Source organism: Lethenteron reissneri, chromosome 3 (genome assembly GCF_015708825.2).
Source record: "Lethenteron reissneri isolate LAM-NWPU_2019-01 chromosome 3, ASM1570882v1, whole genome shotgun sequence".
Taxonomy (NCBI): domain Eukaryota; kingdom Metazoa; phylum Chordata; class Hyperoartia; order Petromyzontiformes; family Petromyzontidae; genus Lethenteron; species Lethenteron reissneri.
In genome coordinates this window covers 10829956-10855010 of record NC_083781.1, presented here as the reverse complement: position 1 = coordinate 10855010, position 25055 = coordinate 10829956, and the positions used below count along the sequence as shown (strand labels likewise).

The 25055-nt window shown below is 45.6% G+C and overlaps 1 protein-coding gene across 1 annotated transcript in view; it reads left to right on the top strand.

The window, feature by feature from the left end:
* Window positions 1–25055, top strand: part of LOC133347923 (trinucleotide repeat-containing gene 6C protein-like) — a 125587-nt gene that overhangs the window by 51231 nt on the left and 49301 nt on the right. The window contains exons 5-8 of the mRNA XM_061560679.1: window positions 8535–8637; window positions 9043–9064; window positions 11653–12110; window positions 14889–15012. Coding sequence (XP_061416663.1) covers window positions 8535–8637; window positions 9043–9064; window positions 11653–12110; window positions 14889–15012 — 707 coding nt within the window. The remainder of the gene's footprint in view (window positions 1–8534; window positions 8638–9042; window positions 9065–11652; window positions 12111–14888; window positions 15013–25055) is intronic.

Here is a 25055-nt window from a genome sequence, read left to right as displayed (position 1 = left end):
CACAATGTGTTTTGTTGTTGCACTGCCCTTTGCTGCCCAGCACGGGGCACTGCCCCACAAAAGATGGGAACTGAAGTTTAAAAAAATGTTAAACATTGAATATGGTTCGTGGTGAGAAAATGCAATGACCGTACTCTCCGGATTATAAGGACACATCTTTGAAAGCAAATGTTGGGGGGTGCGTCTTGGTGAGGTGTGCCTAACCAGATTTGCGTGTGTGTGTTAAACCAGATTTGTGTAACTTTGTTGACGCTGGGTCACCTCTGTAAGTCACTCTATGTCAGAAACTAGCCACTCTAGCCAGTCGTGATTGTAGCAGTGGGCAAGGGGGAGGGTTGGTCTCGCCATGTCACCAATAAATCACTCAAGTCTAGGCAGTCACTATCCACTCCAGCCAGTAGTGAGGAGGAGGGCTGGTTTCGCCACGTCGCCTCTGCAGCCACACTGGTCAATCACTAACCACCACTAGCCAGTGGGGGCTGTAGCAGAGTCGGGGCGCTGATCTCACCAAGTCACCTATTTAGTCACTCCAGCCAGTGGCTATCCACTCAAACCCAGGAGTTGGTGGCTGTAGCAGCGAGGGAGGAGGCAGAGTGGGGGCGCTGATCTCACCAAGTCACCTATTCAGTCACCCCAGCCAGTGGCTATACACTCAAACCCAGGAGTTGGTGGCTGTAGCAGCGAGGGAGGAGGCAGAGGAGGGGCGTTGATCTCACCAAGTCACCTATTCAGTCACTCCAGCCAGTCACTATCCACTCAAACCCAGGAGTTGGTGGCTGTAGCAGCGAGGGAGGAGGCAGAGGAGGGGTGCTGATCTCACCAAGTCACCTATTCAGTCACTCCAGCCAGTCACTATCCATACTCTTAGGTTTTTTCGGTAAAGTCACGTAGGTAAAAAATAAATAATAAAAATAAATAATATTATATTTCTATTATTTTTCTATTATAAAAAAATAATATAAATAAAATAGTAAAGAATAGTATTTTATTTATATGATTTTATTATTATTTCTTTTTATTATTTAATTTTTACCTACGTGACTTTACCGAAAAAAACCGAAGAGTATGAATTCTTGCAGTCACGAAAGCTTTAAATCTAGTCACTATCCACTCAAACCCAGTAAGTTGGTGGCTGTAACAGGAGGGGGGAGGGACGCTGGTCTCGCCGTGTCACCTCTGTAAGTCACTCTAAGTCAGTCATTAGCCACTTTAGCCAGTCGTGGTTGTAGCAGTGGGCAAGGGGGAGGGGCTGGTGTCGCCATGTCACCTATTCAGTCACTCCAGCCAGTCACTATCCATACTCTTAGGGTTTTTCGGTAAAGTCAAGTAGCTAAAAAATAAATAATAATAATAAAAATGGAAATAAAATAATAAATATTTGTATATTTTTTTATTAAATAATAAATAACATTATTTATTTTTTCTATTAATAATAAATAATATTATTGTATTTATATAATTTTCTATTATTTTATTATTATGTTTTTATTATTTATTTTTTACCTACGTGACTTTACCCAAAAAATCGAAGAGTACGAATTATCGCAGTCAACGAAAGCTTCAAATCTAGTCACTATCCACTCAACCCCAGTAGAGTTGGTTAGTGGCTGTAACAGAAGGAGGGAGGAGTCAGAGTCAGAGGGAGGGGCGCTGGTCTCGGCGTGTCACCTCTGCAGTCTGTCCAGCCACTCACGACGCACTCCAGCCAGTCGTGGCTGTAGCAGCAGCAGCAGCAGCAGCGTGGAGGAGGAGGACAGAGAGAGGGAGGGAGGAGAAGGAGGAGGAGACAGGAGAGAGGAGAAGGAGGAGAAGAGAGAGAAGAGGAGGAGAGAGGCAGGGAGGGAGAAGGGGCGGATCTCGTCAATGTCCCTGTGGCCGCCGAGCTGCTGCGTTCGCTGCTCGCTCGCTCGCTCCTCTCTTTGCACTTTAACGCCCCATGAGGTGAGTGTAGCTCCCCGCTCGGCTGCTCGTTCGCTCGGCTGCCCTATCGACTGCCCTCTCGGCTGCCCTCTCGGCTGCCCTATCGACTGCCCTCTTGACTGCCCTCTCGACTGCCCTCTCGACTGCCCTATCGACTGCCCTATCGACTGCCCTCTCGGCTGCCCTCTCGGCTGCCCTCTCGACTGCCCTATCGACTGCCCTCTCGACTGCCCTCTCGACTGCCCTATCGACTGCCCTCTCGACTGCCCTCTCGACTGCCCTATCGACTGCCCTCTCGGCTGCCCTCTCGACTGCCCTCTCGACTACCCTCTCGGCTGCCCTCTCGACTGCCCTCTCGGCTGCCCTCTCGACTGCCCTCTCGACTGCCCTCTCGACTACCCTCTCGGCTGCCCTCTCGGCTGCCCTCTCGACTGCCCTCTCGGCTGCCCACTAAGCCGCTAGGCCGCCCGCCTGCCTGCCTAGTCTCACGGCCCCCCCCACCCCGACCCCGACCGCTGCTGCTGCTACCGCCGCGGAGAGAAACGCGTGACGGCGAACGTTGACGTCGGGTGTCGAAGGTTCTTCTCTTAAACACCGAGACGTTGTTGTTATTGTTATTATTTGTTTGTTTAATTGTTCGATTGTTTAAACGTCGTCGGTGCGTTTCAGCGGGAGACGTACGGACGTCTGTGTCTCTGTGGGAGTCGCAAGGCCCGATCCCGACTCGGGGTTTCTTGCAGCGAGGCAAAGTTTATTTCATTATTTTGTGTTTTTTTATTTCTCGCTCTGCCTTTCGTCGCTTTCGCTACGCAGCTTTTTAGACTGCTGCGTGTTTTTGTACAGTGTGGGAATTAAAGAGAGAGGGTTTTTAATTGCGTTTCGACGTCGTTTGGTGGAATTGATTTCGACGCTTTGAGACGCCACGGCTGCCGATTTTGCAAGAAGCCTGAGGCCTTGGGGCCCTCCCCCGCTCACGTTTCAGGAACGCGCACGGCAGCGTTTGCATCAAATGTTACGGCGTTTTATTTCGCTAAACTCAATAGACGAGTGGCGATGGTTTTTTAAAATTTAATTTGTATAAAAAAATGTCGATGTTTGCTGAAGGAGATTTTTAATCGATTCGCAAACGCGCGAGATGGCGTCGACGTTTGGGTTGGGTGGGGGGAGGAGGAGGCCTTAATCTAGCAGTGGATCGATCATTACCGGTGATAACTTAAACACATTAAGAGTTTTGTCGAGGGAAATGAGATGCTTATAACGTGTTTGGTTATAAAGGTCTATTTTTTGTTGTTGTAAAGCATCGCATTCTCATACAGTGCATTATAAAGCGGTTATTTAATACCAAGTTCGGCCGTGTTGCCCACTTTAAATCGCGTCGTAATAACGCCTGGTTGTATTTATCTCGCTATTGTAATTAAAGTTTGTAAAGTGCACGAATAACTACGCTAGCCCACGACGTGCATCGTCTCGGGGAGATGATGGACTCAGCTCCGTCCATCCAGCAGTGGATGTAGCCCGCTGACGATTGCCACGATGATGGTTAACCTTAAATAACATTGGCATGCGGTGTGTATTCAAGTTGTGTTCTTTGTGGTTATCAAAGATCGCGTGGTTTTTTTCTTCTTTCCTTCCCCGATCATAATATTCTTACGGTGTGTGTACTGTACATTGTGTAATGTAATAGCGGTGCAGTAGTGACTGACGGACACATCGCTACTTTAAATCGAATTGTGTATTTCACTGTTGTATTAAAACGTCAAAGTGTTTTCAGTGATTGTCACGTATATCGAGAGGAGATGAAGCCAGGTTCTGGGCGGATTCTAACATCGCAGAATGTTTGGTGTTAGCGGGAGAGGGGGGGGCTTCATCCAGCAGTTGATTGACCATGGCTGAACATGATGATGATATATATTTGATGTGCTTTTTGGGAAGAAAAATAACAATGATTTGGTTATACAATTGTTTTAATCGGACTCTTATGCAGTACATTATTCAGTGGTTGTTTAATGCCGGTGCGGTAATATTCTGACTTTAATCGCATGATTATTACTCAATTTTTTGTTTACCTAGCCACTGCAATTAAAGATAATGTGCATAAATACGTATGTAGGAGAGATGGAGCGATAACTACTGTAGAGCAGGTGATGCTGTCTGCACGAACAGCAGTGGATAGAGAATGGGGTGGCTGTTAAATGCACTGCAGGAATTGAAGGGATTTTTATTTATTTTTGGGTGCTCCGTTGCGTTGGTGGAAACTCCACATTCTCATGGCAGGAGACTAGATTACAATTATCATCAGCCGTGGCCGATCAGCTGCTGGATGAATGCCTCCCCAATTCCCTGTGCCATCTTTCACGCTCCTGTAATTGCAATACAATTTGGATTGACAGTGTCTCAATGCAACCACATCTTAATTCGACGAATGGTGGGATTTGTCACGTTATTTAATGCTATAATCTGATACTTTACGCCATAAGACTCGCCAACAATTCAGCAGTGGATTGACAATGGGGTTATTGGTCTATTTTTGGCAATGTAAATTAATCTGTGTGCTGCAGTCTGCATTTAAATTATGGAATGATATAATTATTTGATAGAAACCGATGACATAACGCCTTGACTGTGTTCAGTACTTTTCTCGTTGGTATTCTGTACTTCGAGTAACCTGTCCACTGCTGGCTTACGAAGTAGTCAGCCGAGCTAGTTATAATAATTGTACATGATTAAGTACTGTACAGTACTATAATCCAGCATCGATGTAAAATATATCATGCGTTATTACACGACAACACATTTTGTTTTTAGTGAAATTGTAACAACTTTGATTTCTTACAATGCATTATATATTATACTATTGTTCACCGTGGCCCTGATTTCAATAATGTAATACCTTAAAAGTCGATAATACATTCAATTGAATGGCTCTTATTGGTGTGGCAAGCCGAGGGCGAACCAGTGCGACAAAGTACGGTCAGATAACCGCCCTCCCCCCGTGACCCCACAACTCCATGGGTAAGCCCTCATCCAGCAGTGGGTTGACAAAACGGCTGCCTAATAATATACCGTGCGTGATACTGTCCCTTTGGCTGCCTTTTGAGCAGTACTGCCCTGGTGATGACCGCACCGTCTATCAATCCCTTCGTGACGAAACATAGAAGCCTCTGCACCCACTCTGCTCTGGATTGTAGTCGTATTAGACCTTTGCAGTGCCAAACAATTGTGCTGCCAAATCTAGTCAAGCTAATGGCATCGGTGTCCATTATCACATCCAAATGTTGCTAGTTGCCTCTGACAGCTTGCATAAGATAAGCAGCAGGCATTAGTGCATCACTTGGGTTGCGATATATATTTTTAAAAAATGGCCCAGTACAGCCGGAGGGCAAATCCATTTTACATTTTAAACCGAGAGCACCCGACACGTTTCGACACGGATTAAGTCTGGCTTGTGAAGTTTCTTGAAGTGGGCTTCTCATCACGTGCAAGTTTATAGCAGCCAAATACTCTACAATGCGTAACGTTGATTCTAAATGTGGAGGTAAAAACCGGAGGACCCGGAGAAAAATCCACGCGACCACGGGGAAAATATTTAAACTCAAAATATACAGGCATCAGGGTTGGGATCGAACCCACGACCTCCAGTATACCAGGCGAGTTTGTTGACATCTCGCTACCGTGGTGCCCCAGTTGGGGAGCGATGCATTGTGGGGAATTGCTTACCCTTCTAGATCGCAGAGTTTGCCAGCACCGTTTTCAGAATTAAAATCTTGCATATTGCCCCTGGCAGCGAGACTTAAGTGTGTGGTGGGGCACACTTTTGGGTGACTGCATGGTTTTTTCTAAAAGGGGCTGGGAAAAAAAAACCAATTACGGGTTGCTACCCTGACCTGCTGTGCGTATGAGTGCAAATACATTAAGTTCAATCACACGTAATTTGGGCGCACGTGCTGCAATTAGGAGCTAATTTGACGTGAATTTCGTACAGATAAATAAAAGTAATGACATTAGGGTGATGCTTGTTAAGAATTCATTCATGTGGCATTAGCATTATAGTTGTCTCTTTTTTTAACTAAACGTGACCACTCAATTGGTTAAACCAGCACAGGGGCCTGCGTTTCATAACGACACTAACATTTGATCGTATTTGCGAGGAAATACATTAAATGTCTACAGAGGCCCCTGGAGGCATTGTGCCAAAGTCGTCAACTCGCAATCGTATTCTGTCCGGGGTCGACTCAGCCCATCATATCCAGAGTAGAATAGAAACGTGAAATTACCACAACTCGGGGCTGGGAGTGGAGATGAGCAATGTTTTGCACTTGCTTGAGGATGTAGACCAGTGTTCTTCACTGATTTTCAGATGGGGGGGTGGGGCATTTTCGCCAATGAGAAATCACTGCGAGCGCCACCCACACATTTGAAACCGTTGGGGTTTTAAAGCACGATGGCGGTATTTTCAATTTGTAGTGTTGTCAGGGGCCACACGAAATGCCACCAGAAGTCTTGCGGGCCTTGCAATGAAGAACACTGGCATACACACTTGGACTCGAGCCATCTCCACACTTGAGCCATGAGTTTCAGAACTGAATCGCTGTCGAAATCTCACAACTCAAATCATCCCCTGCAACTGCTTTGTCCACATCTGAGTACGTAGTTTCTCAAAAAGGAAATTCAATGGCGTATTCAGGATCCTAGGTCGCACGTGCACGAAATGAAGCGTGTCGCTGCAAATCGCCGAAAGCAGAGTCCCTCTAAGTAACCGGTTGCGCAGTTATTCACAACTGGTTGCAGTTGCATGCAATCAATCGCACAGGTATGGACCCAATCTATTCACGAGTGTGTATGGCTGCGGCGGATTGAAGTGGACCGTGATGAAGACTACTTAAAAGCGCATCCTGCTTGTTTGAGTAAACTGCACTGGAACTCGGCATCTGTGCAAACAGCTGCCGCCACCTTTCCTGTTTGACACAGTTTGCGGCTTGTTGCTACTCTTGCAAACTTTTCCTCCTTCTTCCCCACCCCTCGACAAACTAAATACGGTGTTGTTATAGCTACGCGATGTTATTGCTTGTGAAATTCCGGATCCGTTAGCCACAGATCTCGCTTGTGTGCGAGAAGCACCTTGAGGTTTTTTTCTTCTGCTTCTTGAGTCCGAAAAGAATGTGAATAATGTACTGATATTCTACCTCTGTCAAGAATGTCGGTATCTTACCGACATTCTTTACAGTGGTCGGGGGCACCCATTGCCGTCCTGAATGTAAGCATTTAGTCGAGAATTGTCAGCATGTGGCATTAGCTACATGCCTACAATTCAAGGAGCCCACAAGTGACGAAATCGCATCTATCCCCCCTATTTAAGAAAAAAACAGGAGGCTTTCTCAACAGATCTGGCTGTCGCCTGATGATGCTGGTTGTAATTACTGGAGAAACATCGTACTGAGATTGTAAATGTTGTGGATTTACTCCAACACACCAGTGCTGTACTAGTAACGAATTGGCACCTTCTGTTTAGGTGACAAACCTTACTAATTGACTGTTGGGTGGTGGCAGGTTTAACGACACGTTTATATTTATGCGATCTAACCCAAAAAAAACTGTGTTATGGATGTAACGTTAGCTTTTGTTTCGTGTGATCTGCGTTCTGCCTCTTACGTTCTTTTGGCCTAAAGGTGACAACTCGGCATGATTTTGTAAATAATTCTCAAACACAGGATTCAATACATGCACGTAGCGCGGGTGTGAAAATATAATTTGCGTTGAGCAGCCATCAAAATATCTCCCTGTTAAAACGAGTGTTATGCGAGGTCTATCTTCACCATTTGGTCCTCAAGCAGAGTTGGAATTTGTGCACCAGGTAGCCTGCCTCTCCATAAGACAGCCACTGTAAACGTTCATCAATCCTGGAGAGGGAAGTGAAGATGAGTTCGCCCAAGTAACTGTTGAAATTCAAGCTCGCAGCCTTCGCATTAGCTTAGCACTCTGCTTACATGGCCACCCGGCAAGATAACACATCACATTTGTTAATAAACAAATTTTTGTTAGTATTAAACAATCCTCGTAAGTTGAGCTGTGGGCAAATCACCAACTTTTCACTTTCTGCACGGTGAGAATGGGAAACATTAAAAAGTGCTGCGTGATGATTATGCCTCCCTAATGCCTCTTTTCAGCTCTAATCCCTTTAAACTATTTGGTCTGACATTGCATAGTTATTTGTGCTGTGGTGAGGTGTCAACTCTCTCGCCTGGGATGCAGGAGGTCGTGGGTTCGATCCCGACCCTGACGCCTGCTGCTGTATATTTTGGAGTTTGCGTATCTCTTTCCCTGTGGTCGCTTGGCTTTTTCTCCGGGTCCTCTGGTTTTTTCCCCCTCCACATTTCGAATCAACACGCGTTTAGAGTTTTTGCCTGCTATATATTTACGAGCAATAAGCCGTTTCGTTTAGCTATCATTTGTGGCCAGGTCGCTTCTGAAAAAAGAGCCGATAACTCAGTGGGTCGTACTTGGTAAAATCAAAAAATTAGTTTTAGTTTGACCCGTGCCGTGCTCTTCACCTCCTCTCTTCTGTCCTCTTCCCGCCGCCACTGACCCCCTGCCCGCGCTTGAATGACTTCCGACAGGGACAGGGAGGAGGCGGACTGGAGAGGTGAGGAGCAGCAGTTGATGGATGATAAGAAAAAGAAGAAAGATGACAAGAAGAAGAAAGAAGCCCCCATGAAAAAGGTACATAACACACGGGAGAGAGATATCGTGCTGAGATATGCGCGAACCCATACCTTTCACGTGTAAAAATGGCGAAATTCTTTACATCTGGTTTTAAAACAACGTCGCGTATCCGACCGTCACATGTCCGCCCCGACCGCCAGCGCCTTGGCGCAGTATGTCAGCGTTGTGGCTGTCGTTTTTCCATGGATGTTCACAAAATCCGAAGGCTTCACACGCAGTAATGTGGCCTTCGTCTCGCATACATCGCAAACTGTCGCACGTGTCCACGGCGATGTAATGCGATGTTGTACTATGTAGATTATTTACGATATTTATAAAAAATATATATATTGATGAACTGTTGTCAAAAGTCTGGCTAGCCGTGCTTAACATTTTGCGTGGGTGTCTGTGTGTCTTTGTTAGGCAACGGAACAAAAACCAAAAGGTAAATATACCAGGGCAGCATTTGCACCAAAACATTTTCAAGTTACTAATTTGTCATCTTTATGCAATTATTGCTAAGTGGCAGCTTTAGTCAAGAGGGAACCATTTTTCTCGATTCTGCACAGTAGCATATCCTGTATGCAATGGATTTCATCTCTGCTGTTCATTTCTCTTAATAAAGTAATTGCAACCAATTTGAAAACATTCTCTCCCTCTGCGCACGAACATATATTGCACATACACACACACACAACCAGTGGGCAATCAACCAAGGTACTTTGCGTCAGCATATTTAGTACAGTGTAGTTATTGCAAACGGGCCAATTTGGCACCGTGTCAGATGCACAGTAGTAGCCTGCCATTGCTAATGATGTTGCAATGTCGTCATGCCTTTAGCGAAAGAAAACAAAGCTTGCTCGTGTGCTGTCACATTTGTGGGGGGTGGGGGGCGAGCGGCAGGCGACGCGGGGGGAGCTTAGAGAAGTGTTCTTAATGAGATTCCTGAAAAATATGGCCATTGCTATATCCATTCATTCATCAATCCACTCCGGACACTTCACATATTTTCCCAGGAAAATTATATAACCTCCCCAAAACCGCTTACTACGAAACGTACGACACAGCTCTCTAAGACCCGATACCCACATCTCTATTTTCCTTGGGGGGGGGGGGGGGTAAGGGGGCGAGATTATTGCCAACGAAGGACTTTATTAAGCAAAGGTTTAAAACAAAAATGATTAGAATTGTGCTACGCACAAATGCACGTTCGATGAAGCGCGTGCGTCCATTTGTACGTATGTTTCTTTGTACAGTTGAATACCCTTTACAAAATGGAGGCTCCTTTAATGGATTGGCTTTTTTGGCAGCTTGTGGTCTTTTTCCACTCCACTTAACGTTTCGAGTGTTTGTAGCGGAATGCGGCCGTTCTCTCCGTTTTTACGGCCGTGCGCTGCTTCGTTTTCATCATCGCAAACGCTCATGATACTGATGTCCCATAAAATCTTGTTTCATTTCTATTAATTGCAATAATGGAGTGCGCGTTTTTAACCGCTCGAACGGCGTTCCGAAAACGCCAGTGTTTCCATGCGTTTCTGCGCTTGGCAGTTTCATCATAGCATAGTCTTGTGTTGCGAAGTCATCCCCCCCCCCCCCTACCCCGGGGCCTCTCTCCTTGCTTACTGTTACATACAAACCCACTTAAATGTCATGTGCTATGAAGAAGGGCCATTGGTGGAATTGTTGCCTATTTTATATATATATTTCATTATAAGGCACCGCTGACGAATGTGAGTTTTGCAGCGAAGACGGACGTCTGCGCGCTGTTATGCATTAAGAGTTGCAGTGCTGATTTCAATTCATAAATTACAATCAATGGCATTGATTTTTCCCACTGGGCGAAATGGAGCAGTGCCTGATCTGAATGCCGTAAATCTTTTTTAACGGTGTGACCAATCTTCAGCAAAAAAAAAACACGTCACGGATGGTTCATGACCCACCAATTTCGCCCGAGATTTTATGTTTAATGTGGAAAGGTCACGGGGGCCGAAGCTATAATACGCCCCAACACCTGCCACTCACGTGTGTTTGCCTTTCATTGCCCTCACCATTGGACACGTTTACGTGGTCCTGACACGTTTTTTGTGCATTGTCCGTGACTTGCCAGGGGCTTATTTTTAGTTCAGAGGTCGGATGTAATGGGTTAACAAATTTTGTGCTAAAAAGAGCCCCGGTGAATTCTCTCTGCTTTTGTAACCACGATACACGGTGGCTTTTTGAACCGTGTGTTTTTTTTTTAAAGAGACGTTTGGCACATTGCGGCTTTTAATTAGCTTATGTCACTAGACTGTTTAAGCTCATAAAGGCGTTTCTGGTCAGCGTTTCATCAAATATCGCTCGTGCTTTTAAAAAGTAGGCAGAGCTTTTAGCATCGTGAGCTCTTGGGGACAACGGTCTTCAATAAGCCATTGTAGTAAGTGGTTAGCATATCAACAGCTTGGCATATAACAATTTACCCTCCAATGATTGGAAAAAGCTCAACTCGTTCATCAATAACACTGCCTTAAAAAGTAACTATGTAATAATTATAGGCTATATTTTTTTCAGGCAGTAGTCCAACGATTGGATTAAGTGCCCTGATTTGAATCACGAATCATTATTTTTTTTCGTCTTGTTTTTTAATTGTCTTGTTCGTATTTGTCACTCTCATGATTTCTGTTTTTGTGATTTGTTCGGTGAATTAGCCGACAGGTGCATTGGTATATAATTGGCTATAAACTTTATAAGCAATTAATTATTGGACTCAATAATCAATGTATGCCTAACAACAACGGTGATGATGAATACAAAGCTATTGTGGCTATTACAGCATCTCGATGGGCAGTTGGTATTTAGACGCTATATATATCGAATTTGTAATGTTTGTAATACTGCTTTGGCATTGGTGCACAAAAATAACGCGTGAGGCCAGGGTCGAGCCTGGTTAGTGCTTGAATGGACAAATGTGTTGGATTTTTTTGTTATTGGTATTAATAGATAATTTGAACATCCATTGTTTTTGCTGTTTGTGTCTCTGTCTGCCGTCACGTAAAGTGCCAGAACCGACCAAATCCGGTGCACAGCAGCCTGCTGGCAATCACGCCAGCCACAGCACTTCCTGCACTAGCAACAACAGCACTAGAGGCAGCACTAGCGGAGCCAGCAACAACAACAGCAGCAGCAGCAACAACAACAATTCCACCAGCAACACGGGCAAACGCTCGGCGCTCGCCGGCAACGGAGCTCAGCAGCAGCGGCAGCAGCAGTCGCAGCAGCAGCAGCAGTCGGTGCAGCAGCAGCTGCAGGCATTGGCAGGGCAGCCACAGCAGCAACAGGGGCAGCAGCAGCAACAGGGGCAGCAGCAGCAACAGCGTGGGTTTCCTACGCGAGAAGTGCCGCCGAGATTCCGCATGCAGGAGCAAAAGCAGCTTCTGAAGCGTGGACAGATTCTGCCTGGCGCTGGCACTTCGACGCAAGCCGTCATTTCTACAGGCAGTGCCATGGCGGTGCAGGTAAGCAGCAGCAGAACCTTGTGTTGTTGATGGGGGGGGGAGCTGCTTTCTAATTGTCAATTTGGTGCTCTGCCACAGCTCCGACTGGCCACATTTGTGCGGGACGTTAACAATCGTAAGTTGCTTCACCTGAGGACAGCTGCTTGCGTTGTGGCCGAAACGTCGTGAGAATTTTATTTTATTATGTTTTATTTTATTATTTCCCTTCTACGTGACTTTACCGAAAGAACCAAGAAGAAGGGGGGGTGTGTTGAGCATAAAAAAGACTTATTGCGACCCAAATTGCCCAGAATGCGCCCAGTCTTGTCGCATCTCGAAAACTTGAGCCTGGATATTGCTTTGACGGGTGACCACTATGGGATGTGTAAAGCAGGTTTTGTTGGCTGCTGCAGGGATCAATAACAAGTATAACCCGTAAAAACAAAGTTTTTCACTATAAATCCTTTATATGCGTGGCGGCTAGAGTCCTCTCGTCCTCTGGCTTGAGATGGCTGCCATCTATGGGTCAGATGATTGCATGGCACCATTAAGCAATTGTTAATTAAATATAATATTTTTGTCCTAAAAAGTGTACAATTTTGGAAAAAAAAATTCACGAACATTAATTGTCACGCACAACGAGTCTGTGTGGAAAATGTCAGCTCGATTGGATCACGGGAAGTGGGTTAAAAAACGACCGAAAGATTTGCACGGTCGTAAGCAAGCAAGCGCGCAAGTGAACTTAATATAAAGGATTTTAAAAGGGTCCTGTCACAGAATCGGCCGGAAATGCGTCCGGTCGTGTCAGACCTCTGATGCTAAGCAGGGTTGAGCCTGGGTGGTGCTTGTGATGGCTCTTCTTTTAGAAGCATAATACACGAGACTCAGAGAGGCGAGTAGGAAGGGTTTCGCAGTGGTGAGATGTTAACTGCCTTGCCTCGTATACAGGAGGTCGTGGGTTCGATCCCAACCCTTGACGCCTGCTGTATATTTGGAGTTTGCGTGTTTCACTGCCCGTGGTCGTGTGTATTTTCTCCGGGTCCTCTGGTTTTTTTCCCCTCCACATTTAGAAATATAAGTGTATATTTGGCTGCTATGATTTTCAACACAAGGCACTTTGTTGAGCTGTCATATGTGGTAGCCAGGTCGCTTCTGAAAAAGAGCTATATAGCCTTACCTGGTAAAATATTTTTATTTTATTTTAATTAGCAATGGATCGATTGTGTGTTTGGTAAAAAAAACAATAATAGAGCACATTTATTGTTTGGATTGGGTCTTTAAAATTTGGTGAGGAATTTTGCCGGAAAATTGAGGGTTTAAGAAAAAAAATGAGATGTGCTCCTGCTTTGTAAAATTTGTTCCGTATCGCTCTGCGCACAATTTGATGGTTTCGGTTTGATTTAGAAAAAGGTGGACGGTTACTTGTGGTAGAATAAACTCATTTCATTGTCGGGTCACGTCGCTCCGTTGCCGAGCGTACATTTGTTACGTAACCACAGCGTGCTCTGTTGAGATCACAGCATTCATTTCTGTTGGTGCTTGATATTTTCAGGCCATCATCATTCCTCCACGGTCACTGTAATAATAATGTTTGGTGTAAATATCGCGTCATTCATGCAAATTATATATCCCAATCTATCCCAATCATCGGGGAGCCACGTACAAGCCGGAAGGCAGTAAACCAGGCGACGGGCCGGCACCACCAATTGCCCACATTCTTTATTCATAAAGATGTTTTCAGCCAATTATTGAATGTATGAAACATAACATAATTACTATCTTGTATGCCAGCGTATAGTCATCACACAGACAAAATACATAAGCAGGCAAATACGCCACCCTCTTTCCTACATCTTGTTTCTCCAGGTAAAAAAAAGTGTTTTGTTTACACGGCAGTCGGTCAAACTGCGTACTTGCCACAATTACGTGGACATTTCACCGCTGGGCCTAGGAGCTGCCGATGGACCTATTCCGCACCCCACGCTGCTGGGTTGAGCGGCGGGGAAGCGCCGGCTTTTGACGAGACGATTTTTAACGCTCAAATATTTTCATTGTCAAGACGTGAAAGGGCGTAATGCAGCGCTCCGAGGTGGGGGGGGGGGGCCTCTTGCGCTGCGTGTGTGCATCGCATATAGATGGATTTGACTTGTGTCCGAGTGACCTCCCTATCCACATGGTGCCGGTTCAGTGATGATTCATGCGCAGGGCCTCCTCCCCTCCTTCGAATGCCTTGTTACAAATTGAATAAAAGCGAAGAGGAAATACAGTTATGCAGTAAATGGGCCAGGCTTCCAGGGTTTAGGACATTTAATGTTGTGATTATTGTGTTGGATAGTGAAGACGAGACTTGGCACTCGTAGTGCGTTGTTGAAATGATGCATTGACATTGTTGCAATGTTAATGGGAAGTATATAGTCTTGGTCCTTACTTGGCCATCTTAAGAATGTACAATTTCAATCACCCTCTCCGGCAACAACACTGCATTGTATTTATGTGGGTGAGTCCCGTTAGCACGTGTTCAGTTTTTAACGCTTTACAACTACTGTTGAATGCCTTAATGTCGTATCTCTGTCAGTTTGTCCGCAGCAGGGTTGGGGCTTCAAAATAATGCATTTGGAAGTAAACTTCCGTTTCAAGCGGTGTTGCTATTCGCGACTCACCAGCCAAATTAACTTTTAAGAGTTCCCCAAATCCTGACGATATTCATTAAACTAAAACAAATACTTCCGGGGACGAATGCTCGTTGTAAAGCTTTACAGAAATGATGCGTGTGCATGATTGTTCTTCCTTGCTTGACAGGGAGCTGCTGCGGGCAATGCCGGCATCTGTTCCAATTCGCCCTCTTCCTCCTCTGGTGTCAACAGTCAGCATTCTTCAGCACATCCCCTCTCCCAAGGTGGTGGCAGAGGCACCAGCGGCTTAGGTAGGTGGTAGACCCTCACAGCATTGTTTATGGTCATCACAAATATGTTTTGTATTGTGTCACATACGCCGTGTCGCATACGCCGTGTTTCCCCCCCCCCCCCCCCGCCACTGTCGTTTACCTGTTCGTTAATTGTAACGTAACCACGTGACATGGGCGGTGACGTGGTCTAGCAGGGTAACGCATTCACGGGGGGTGCACGGTTATACTGGTAGGAACCTCCTGGTTACACCAGCCCACAGGGGATTATTGTGTCCGTCCGTCGTGCAGGGAGGGGCTGGGTGGGGAGGGGCTGGGTGGGGAGGGGTGGGGTTTGGGTGGGGAGGGACTGGTCACCCCGTGGTGCCCTTATAAAACTCAACGTTTAACCTACTCACACCGGCTTGTTCCCGCCCTCACAGTCGGGCATATTTGCGGAATACACCACGCCGCCGTTGACCCTGGCCATTGACAGAGCAACCCAACGTTCCTACCAGCTCCCTCCGCAGAAATGTGTTAATCCAGCAGGCACCCTGATTAATACCTCGGGGTGTATCAACCCTAAATATTACTACGCGCCGTCTCCTTCACAGTGGACGTTTGAAAGACCACGTGACGGCATATGCTAGAACGGGCCATCGTGTTCCGACGTCATGGTCCCAAATGTAACAAATTTGAAAAATTGCCCACGAATTGCTCAGTTCGGATTGCACGTGGCAATCATCTTCCCACCCTGCTGCGAAAACCAAGCCGAGGACCTTCATGAAAAAGAGTCTGTGAGACTCGGTGAGGCTTTGCTGGGTTAACGGGCGTAGTATACTAATAATAATGGTCCACCAAATCTCATTGCGAAGAGAGATGCACGCGCCGCGCAATTTGTCCGTACACTTTTTAAGATGGCGTTCCGACCATAATTGTCATGTTATTGTATTGTTGATGCCCTGCAATTGCTTGGTTATACCACTGCTGGCAGAATGGCCCTCAATAGAGGGAGTTCCACAGAGGCCATTGAGGTTATTTGGCCTACTCTTCCACGCTGGCCAGACGTCTTAATATACGCATTTTTATACGTTATCACAGGCGTATCCATAATCTTTGTACTCAAAAAATATTGCTTTTGGTGCGTGACTGAGACACTATAGCATAAACTCTGTATATTTTAGAAGGAATTTTGAGATTCTGCTTGCAGGGCAGAAGCAGAGAGGGGGGGGGGGGGGAGACTTGAGGGTGACATGGAAGGATGGGGTGGGAGGAGATTTGAGGATAGTGGATGTGACGAGAGACCCAGAATAGCAGCATGTGGAGAAATATTTTAGTTTTTAGCAACCAACCCCATGCAATAATGGGGTCTTTGTGTTCAAAGAAGAATACCTGTGGAACGATAGCGCGTGAGGCATGCTAATTGGATTGCCGCCTTCCCAAGTAGGGATTTAACGATTTATTTGATTGAAATTGATTAATTGGACTCTTAATGTTATGCGTAGGGTCTTGGATCCAAAAGTTAATTATCTCTGATTCATGTATCTTGTATGACATTGATTCACAGCAGCGTTTCGGATAACCGAGCTGCTGCATGCATTACAATCACAAAAACAAACTTTGAATCGTCACTCCAATCCAGGGTGGCGAATTGTTACATCTCTACAACTTGGGGTGTTGTTATTTGGCTGGGTATAGTGGCTGGCATACGCCTGGTTAATCGAGCGCTTTGGAGGTAAGGTTGGTGAAACGCACACTGATATGTTTGAGACACCGGGCTTTCAAGGCGCCCACGCCAATTAGGTTGCTAACCTATCCTCGGGGAATTTTGAGCGTCATTTTATGAAATGTTTAAGCAAAAATGCTCAATTTAATGGGCCAAAAAAAAAGCGATCTCCTACTCGAATGAGTATTGAGGTGGTGCTTCTTTCTGGTTTACAGCCCCGAGACAGTGGTGGAAATTCCACATTCCTGTGGCAAGACCATATAATGCGGAGTGATGATGGGCTGAGTCAACTCCCTATGAGGATTTGAACTCGGTGTTCCGATTGCCAGCTCTTCGCCCTCTACCGCTGAGCCACCTGGCTAGTGAAGGGCATTAATATTTATGGCGGCAGGGTGACGGACGCTGTGCAAACACTTTTGTCTTACAGTAGGAAAAACCTGGGTTCGATTCCTCACCAACTCGGGCCCAAATTTGCGTGGAGTTTGTATGTTCTCTCCCTGTTCTGCGTGGGTTTTCTTCTGGATTCTCCAGTGTATTACTCGTGTCGCTGAAAACATGCAGTATAATTGTTTTTGCCCAAACATCCTAATGAAAGATTTAAATTTCTTGTTAGAACAAACATGTCTCTGTGGCCTGCTGGGATTGATTCATAATACAAAAACAACAACAAAATTGTGTGAACAAAAAAAAGCCCATTCGACCTTTGTGCATCGTGCAAAAAATGCCATCGGCAGCAGTTTCTGAAGATGCGCATTGTTATCCTCTTAACGTGACTTTGAGCCAATGCGACCGACGGCAGCGATTGGTAGACAACTGTAGATCAATTTTCGTCCTTGATAGGGCTCATCGGTACAGTAGTGTGGGTTTACCAATGCTCACCGCCGCAAAGTCCACCGGGATTGAGATTTTTTCTCGCGAGAACCAACAGGACAGGTGTTAATGGCGCGGTGATAATGGTCGGCCGCGATCCACCACCGGTTTTTTTTTCATTTTTTACGTGAGCGCTGCCCGTGCAAGCGTTGCACGCGGATTGTTAATGCAAAGCCGCCCAGCCGCCATGCTCTTACGTGGCTTGTGCCCCTTTTTTCTGTGTTGTTGCCCAAAATGAAGACAGATGGGAGAATGGCTACGGGGGCCATATCGGGACACTGCGGAAAATCTGACAGGCCATACAAGTTCACGTTTCGCTTTTGTTGCGTTTGTTTTGTTTGGCCGGCATCCAAGAGACCGGGTCGGGGAGGTTGGTGGTGGTGCGGGGAGGGGGTTAGGTGGGAATGGAGTTGGAGAGGGGAGGGGTTGTTAGGTCGGTAAGAGAGGTGGGTATTGGTTTGGTCGTTGGGGGAGGAGTGGTCGTGGTGGTGGTGGTTGTAGAGTAGGTTGTGTGGTTTCATTTATCTAAACGTTTCAAACTGCTTGCGCGTGTTTGCCAGGAATTTGAGCCGGTGCCGAAAACCATTGTTTATTTTTTTTCTTGACACTGCATTTACTGCGTAATCAATAGAAGGTTTGGGACATGCCAGAGCAAAATGTAGCGTTCTGAATTTACGCGCACAAAAAACAGCACGATAGCCTGTCTGTGAAAAGCTGTCCTCTTAATAAATGGTCAACAGTTTATTAAACAACTACTACACCAGACGGCACAAATCAGAGACTCGCCACACTAACTGTTTATTGTGTTGAATAGAGATTACTCAATCGGCACGATTGCAGTGAAATGTACAGGGTGATCCCTGTAAGGATACCCTGCTAAAACAAGAGGAATTCATTGCAGAAAACAATTTTACATGTTTCCCACCGATCTCATTACACATTTTAATATTCTCCCAATATGCTTTGTTCAACATAGACCGTCTGGGTTGCTTTCAACCGCCAATGTGAAGAGTGACGATTATCATTAGAAATCGGTGGGGTATCTATAAATGGGTCTCCCTGTATAAATAGGCTTATGTATGCTCAAAATTAGGCATCCTCTAATGATTCAGCCCCTTGGTGGCCACGTCAATTTTCACAAACCCGGTCATGATTTGGTTGATTAATTGATTTATTTCTCACCGGTTCTACCATCTCGCTTGTAATTGCTTCTCAAATTTTTTTTGTTTTTCTCTCCCGATCTGTGCAGTTTTTTTGCTTGTTCCGTTAGCGTTTGCATAGATATAGTTTACAAATGTTGCAATGATTCGTTTTCATGCGTACGATTGTGTCGTTGCATAACCGATTATTACAGACATATAATTGGCTGTTGCGTGGACGTTTGTACCTTATTCACACTCCTACAGCTCTGAAGAAACGCGTTCGCCTGAATTGCTCACTCCATTATGTATTTGTTTTAAGGCAGTGTTTGCGTTGAATGTCCCAAGTCTCTTTGATTTGCAGTTTGGTACAACTGCCGGACGTAGACCTCGCACAGTCGTTTATTTTACACTAGCACCGTGTTTTATGTTATTATCCTGAAGCAACGCATGCGGCTGCTGCTGCGGCTGCTGCTGCTGCTGCACTGTACCAATGGACATCATTATGGGTGTAATTTGAGCCTGTTCTCGGTTGCAATAGACCTTTAAAGGAACTCAGTCTACTCCTACTCTGTGTTAGTATCCCAAGCAGCAAGTCCGGCTCGGCTCGTAAGCCGTTGAGAGTATAAGGTTTTCGGATAATGTTTTTCTCCCTTTGCTCCAATTTATAATCCAATTGAGTTATGGGCATCATGGTAAGAGAGGGGGATAGCTTCCACGTAGAACTCTATTAACAGTTCATCACCCCCCCCCCCCCCCCCCCCACGTGAGTGAATGGCTACCGGAAGGTGATGTAACAGGTCTACGTAGAAGATTCTTCTTTTTGCCTCTTTTTCACACTCGAGGGATGCTGCCACAGTGTATAATGGTTAGCAGCTCACTGGACTTGCAATGCAGAGGTTGAAACAAAGGGAAAAGTTGTTTTTTTCCGCCTAAGCCTAATCCCCAGCCGCTTGCGGTATGAATGGTGCCCCACACTTAGTCGATCGAGAGGTCATGTGTTTAATTTTGTTGCCAGAAAAAAGGGGAAAATCCCTATTAGTATATTTTGGTACTGGCAAAGGAGGTCCCATGATGAAAAAGGTCATGTGTCGTTGGCTAAATTGTGTATATGCACCCGCGACTTCCAACTTGTCTTTGCCAGCGTGGAAGAGTAGGCCAAAACACCCCTTCTCGAGCTCATTTTAGTGGAGGCCCATTGCCAGCAGTGGGCGTTGAGGCAAGCAACGGCAGGGGAGCACCTCGATTTTTTTTTTGTACAACCTCGGCCATGTGTGCGCCTTCTCTAACACGCTCTGCTGCAGAGGTATTTGGAACATACCGAGGAAACCAAAACGTTTTAGCTCTCGTGCCGAATTATGTCAAATTGAGCAAACGCCCACATTTAATGAAGGTTTTTTTGTGGGCTAGATCGCGTAAATATTGAAGTGTCGTAAGTGTAAATGTCTCCGACACAAGTGTTCTGAAGTCGTTAAAAATTGGCACGTTTTGTTTATGTGACAAACCTTACTAATTGACTGTGTTTGCTTATGGCGGGTTTAACGACACATTCATATTTACAAGATCTAACCCAAAAATAAACCTTTATTATGGATGATATTGGTCGCAAAAGCCTACGTATGAAACTTCCCACGTTTAACGTGACGTGTATACCTGTGCGGTCGTTGTTTGACCAGGCCGGCTCCGTCAACCCACTTCACTTGAATCCGGTTTAAATCACCGATTCGCACCCAGGATTTTACCCATGCTGGCTCGATGTTCTGACACAGTATGAACCCTCCTCCCCAAGCCACCCAGCCACCTCTGGTTTGACTGATGTTTTTCAACAGCCCATCACTCCAGTATTAACTGGACAGAACAGCAGCAGCAATGTGTGCTGTCATTGTGAGAGGAGGGCAATTGAGGCAAGGTTGTGGTTGGGGTGGGTGGGGGGGGGGAGCTGTTGTGGAAAAGATTGTAAGATGGTGTAGCACGTACATCAGGATTGTAGCTCCGCTCCATTGTCCTTCGTCATCCGACTGAGTGCTCGCTCCGTAAAATGCTCGAACCCCCGACAATAAAGAAAAGAGCCATAACGGAGAGACTGCCTTGTAAACGTGTGTGTAGGCGCCACGGTTGTGAGATGTTAACTACCTCGCCTTGGATGCAGGAGGTCGTAGGTTCAATCCCGAGCCTGACGCCTGCATAATTGGAGTTTGCATGTCTCTCTCCCCCTGTGGTCGTGTGGCTTTTTCTCCAGGCCCTCCGGTTTTTCCCTCCATCTTTAGAATCTGACGTGCTTTTAGAGTATTTGGCTGCTGTAAATTTGCGCGCGATAAACCACGTAGTTGAGCTGTCATTTGTGGCCAGATCTCTTTGTAAAAAGAGCTATACTGACTCAGTGGGCCTTACCTGGTAAAATAAAACGTATAGTTTATACTAAGTGTAGACATTTTAACTCGGGTGAGGTATGGTGGTGCATGCCAGTAATCCAGCAATTCGAACGCAGCGGTTTATGGATCATTTTGAATCGTAGAATAGGTGGGGCCCTGCAATTGCTTGTTCGTGCCACTGCTGGAGAAATAGCCTGCATGCTCGAGGGAGCTCTGTCGAGCACCTCTCGAGGGTAATTTGTTGGCCTACTTTGCCAGGCTGGTCAAACGTTTTGGAAGACGAAAATGTAAAAACGATATCATAGCTTACAGTTCTTTTGTCAATCGACTGCTGGATGAAGGCCGCCCGCATGCCCTGTCAGTAGTCGGGGTTGTTTGACCATACGACTACACACTGGGCATCATTGTGGGCTTGGTGAAGATAGGATGCTCTCCCAGACTGGTTTAGATACTGGGTTCCTAGAGCAGTGAGATAACTACTTTCCACCGCTCACCACATTGCATCTTACACATTTTGTTAACCTGACAAACCAAACGGGGCTGCTAAATATTCATACCATTGATCTGTCTAGGAGTTAAAGGCAAATGTCCAGATGTAAGTTAACATCACACAGCAGTCCACAAAATGGGTTTAAGAATCAAATGAAAGTCTAGCAATGAAAAGCAGGCAACAACAGACACTGCTGTAACACATAAGAGCTGTAAATATTTGTCATTGATCCGTCTGCTATGGAAGATGGAGCCATTATCCATAACGTTGCCCATTAAATATATTTTTAGCGCAGTGTTCTTGACCAATGTGTGAGCGAGTCTTTCCCCCTCCCCTCCCCATTTGTACGGCAGGGTTGTTTTTGCGCATGCGGATAGGGCGGATGCTGCGCGATACGCATTTTGCTCTTGTATATCGCGACGCTGCGCATTGTGTGAGCTTGAAGGATCTCCGTGGTGGTGGTGGTGGTGTTACATGCGTCTGCACGGCACGGCAGCGCCTTTTATGTCGGTCGCGGTGTTGGGTTTCGCAGCCTCTCGGGCCCCCCCCCCCCCGACGCCCCCCAGTCATGCGAGTACAATTTGATGAGCTTTGCCACGCAGTTAACCTGTTCCAGGTGGTTCTCGCTTAGAACGGGATGTTTAATTCCCGGCTAATTGGCCATCTGGGCCGTAATTAGCCTGCGAGCACAAAAACGAGGAAAGCCCCAGCATTTAGCGTGGGGGGGGGGGCCTAATGGTGATTATGACGTGGTAGAGTTTGGCCCGTCATGTGCTCAGATTTGCATACAATTTGTCAAAAGCCGTGACACATGGCATGTGTTTAGGGCTACGTGCGACGCAAGGGCAAACATGATTTTGGCTTAATTTAAAATGCAGCTTCGAAGACGTGTTTGAAACGGCGTAATGAATTTGACACACGCAAGCGTGGAGGTGAAACCGCAGAAGCAACCGGGCCCACAAATTTTCGGACACCAAAGTGGCTTATCACGTGGACATTTGTAGCAGCAAAATAATCTGAATTATCTAAATGCATGTTTCGAAATGTGGAGGGGGAAAAGCCGAAGGACGCAGAGAAATAAATCCACGCGACCACGGAGAGAACAGGCAAACTCCAAATACACAGGTGTCAGGATCGAACTCCCCCCAACCTCCTGTGCATACCAGCGAGGATGATAACATCACAGCACCGTGGCGCCCCTGAAAAAAAAATAACAACCCCATTTAAGCAGGTTGGTGAACCTCTCTGAGTAGAACTTTAATTATTATTATCATTATTCCCTTGTATGTGTGGGTTTTTCTCCAAGTACTTGAGTTTTTTTTTTATATAATTGTTTTTTTACCCTTCTATCTGGCAACAAAACTGACACCTTTTTTACAAGGAGTCATGTTTGCATAAAATAAAAGTGTCAGTTTTGTTGCCAGATAGAAGGGTAAAAAACCAATTATCATTTTTTTTACTGGCAAATGAGGTTCCAATGGTTTTTTTGTTCTTGCACGTGAAGGAATTGGCCAAACATCTCAATGCAAGGACCCCTCCTGCAAAAACAAAAGTCTTGAGACTCACCGAATTCTTTTCGGGGGAAATAAATGGCATTCATTTTAAAACAAGATGTATAAATAAATCAAGAAATGTACACTTGACACCTCGTGGATTATACCCACTTTCATGCCAATGTGGGCTCTTCCACTTATAAACATCAAGCTTTACATTGCACCACAGTATAGCACTGCATTTCCATATGTTTACAAATATATATTTTAACACCCACTAATTATAATTGATAGATTATCAATTAGAACTCCTTAAAAAAAGGAACTCCTAAAAACAGTCCAGTGCATGACCCACCAGATGTGTTCTACTGAATACTCATTGATTTTTTTGCAAGATAAATACAAGACCGTTTTTTTTTATAATCGTCCAATCGGATATCTTATGTGTGTGTTTATGCTACTGGATTACTGGAAGAAGGTTTTTTTTTTTACAAATACCATGCAGGTGCCAAGAAATCTTGCTGGATAACAGATTTGTTTAGGTTCGCATGTTTCCTTAACAAAGCTCTATTCTGCTTTTTCGCTAAGGACTGCTGCTGCTGTGTATTGTTCAGCTTGTGGCTTGTGCATGTGTGCAGGGAACAGCTGTTTGGTTATTGCCAGTCCATTAGGTGTGCACGTATTGGTATCGATCGAAGCACATTTTGTGTTCGGGGGTTCCAAAGTGCATATATTTTTTCTGCGTTCGTCGATTCGGAACGTCTCAACCGTGCTATGCAACTGGCGACCTTTATTACTAAGCACCCACGGTAGTGTAGCATTGCTTTTTCCCCACATCTTTTTATTTTTAACACCCACCCGATGGGGTTGCTACGTAGCTTTTTACCCTCGGTGCGCGTTGCTAACTCCTCGGAAAATTAACCAGAGCGTAGTAGCGTGTCCATCCGAACGACGGCCAAACCGTCTGGATTTAAAAATGTAAAAATAAATCTCGCGTGGCTTTTAGCAGCCCGTGCTGGTCTGGCCCATCCCATCCGCTCGATTGTACATGCTTTTGTTGCCAAGCCGTTAAACGCGCTCGTGTCTAGGTCAGTGGAAGGCTAACGTGACCCGTCGTCCCCCCACTGGCCACTACAAACCTCCTGCCCCCCTTCAAGGCCGGTGCCACATTAAACGGCTCCGGTCCATTTTGCGGGTGGTGAAAACTCCTCCGTCTCTCCCTACGTAACCCCAGAGCGTTTAGAATAAAACTGTATGCAGCGTCGTACCTCCGGGGTTTGACTAAACAAATACAAATGTTGGTCCAGAGATGCTGCTCGCAGAGGAAAGCTTTTTCAAGACACCAACCCCTGTCGCCATCAGACAAATGAAATGCACATTTAATAATTACTATTATTCGTGTGCACTTCGCATATTGTGGATCGATGTTAACCCAGTACTTTCCATTTTCGTGTTTTTTTAAGTAATAAGTGGTTACTGTATCAATGTTGCTTCTGTAACATTTTTTGTAATCCTATTTTGAAGGCCTGTCGGCCGAATGTTTTTTTTTTCTTTTCAGTGCATTACAGCCAGTGCCGGATTATCCTAGTAGCACAAGTAGCATATGCTACAGGCCCTGCACTTTCAAGCTCCCCATGCTTAAATTCTTTCAAGCCATCAATTCTGATTCAGTGGCACTTGCTCTATTAACCTAGTACTATACTGCCTTCAACTTTTATGAACGACTGGGTGTTTACGGTTAGCGACTTGTCGTATTATCTGGCTGTATTGCAAAAAATTTGCGTTTTAATATTGATGCTGCAGGTCCCGCACTAGCTTAGTCCGGCACTGAGCACAGCTGTTCCTTTCTACCCAAAATGCACTCTCCATGAAAGTCTTCATTCTGACAAGTGACGTTGCCTCGCGGTGGCACGTTCCCCATTAGTCGCTTTAGTGGCCACCCTGGTTATTACTGCGAGTGTATTAACCATTATTACATGAATGCCGTAATGGGCA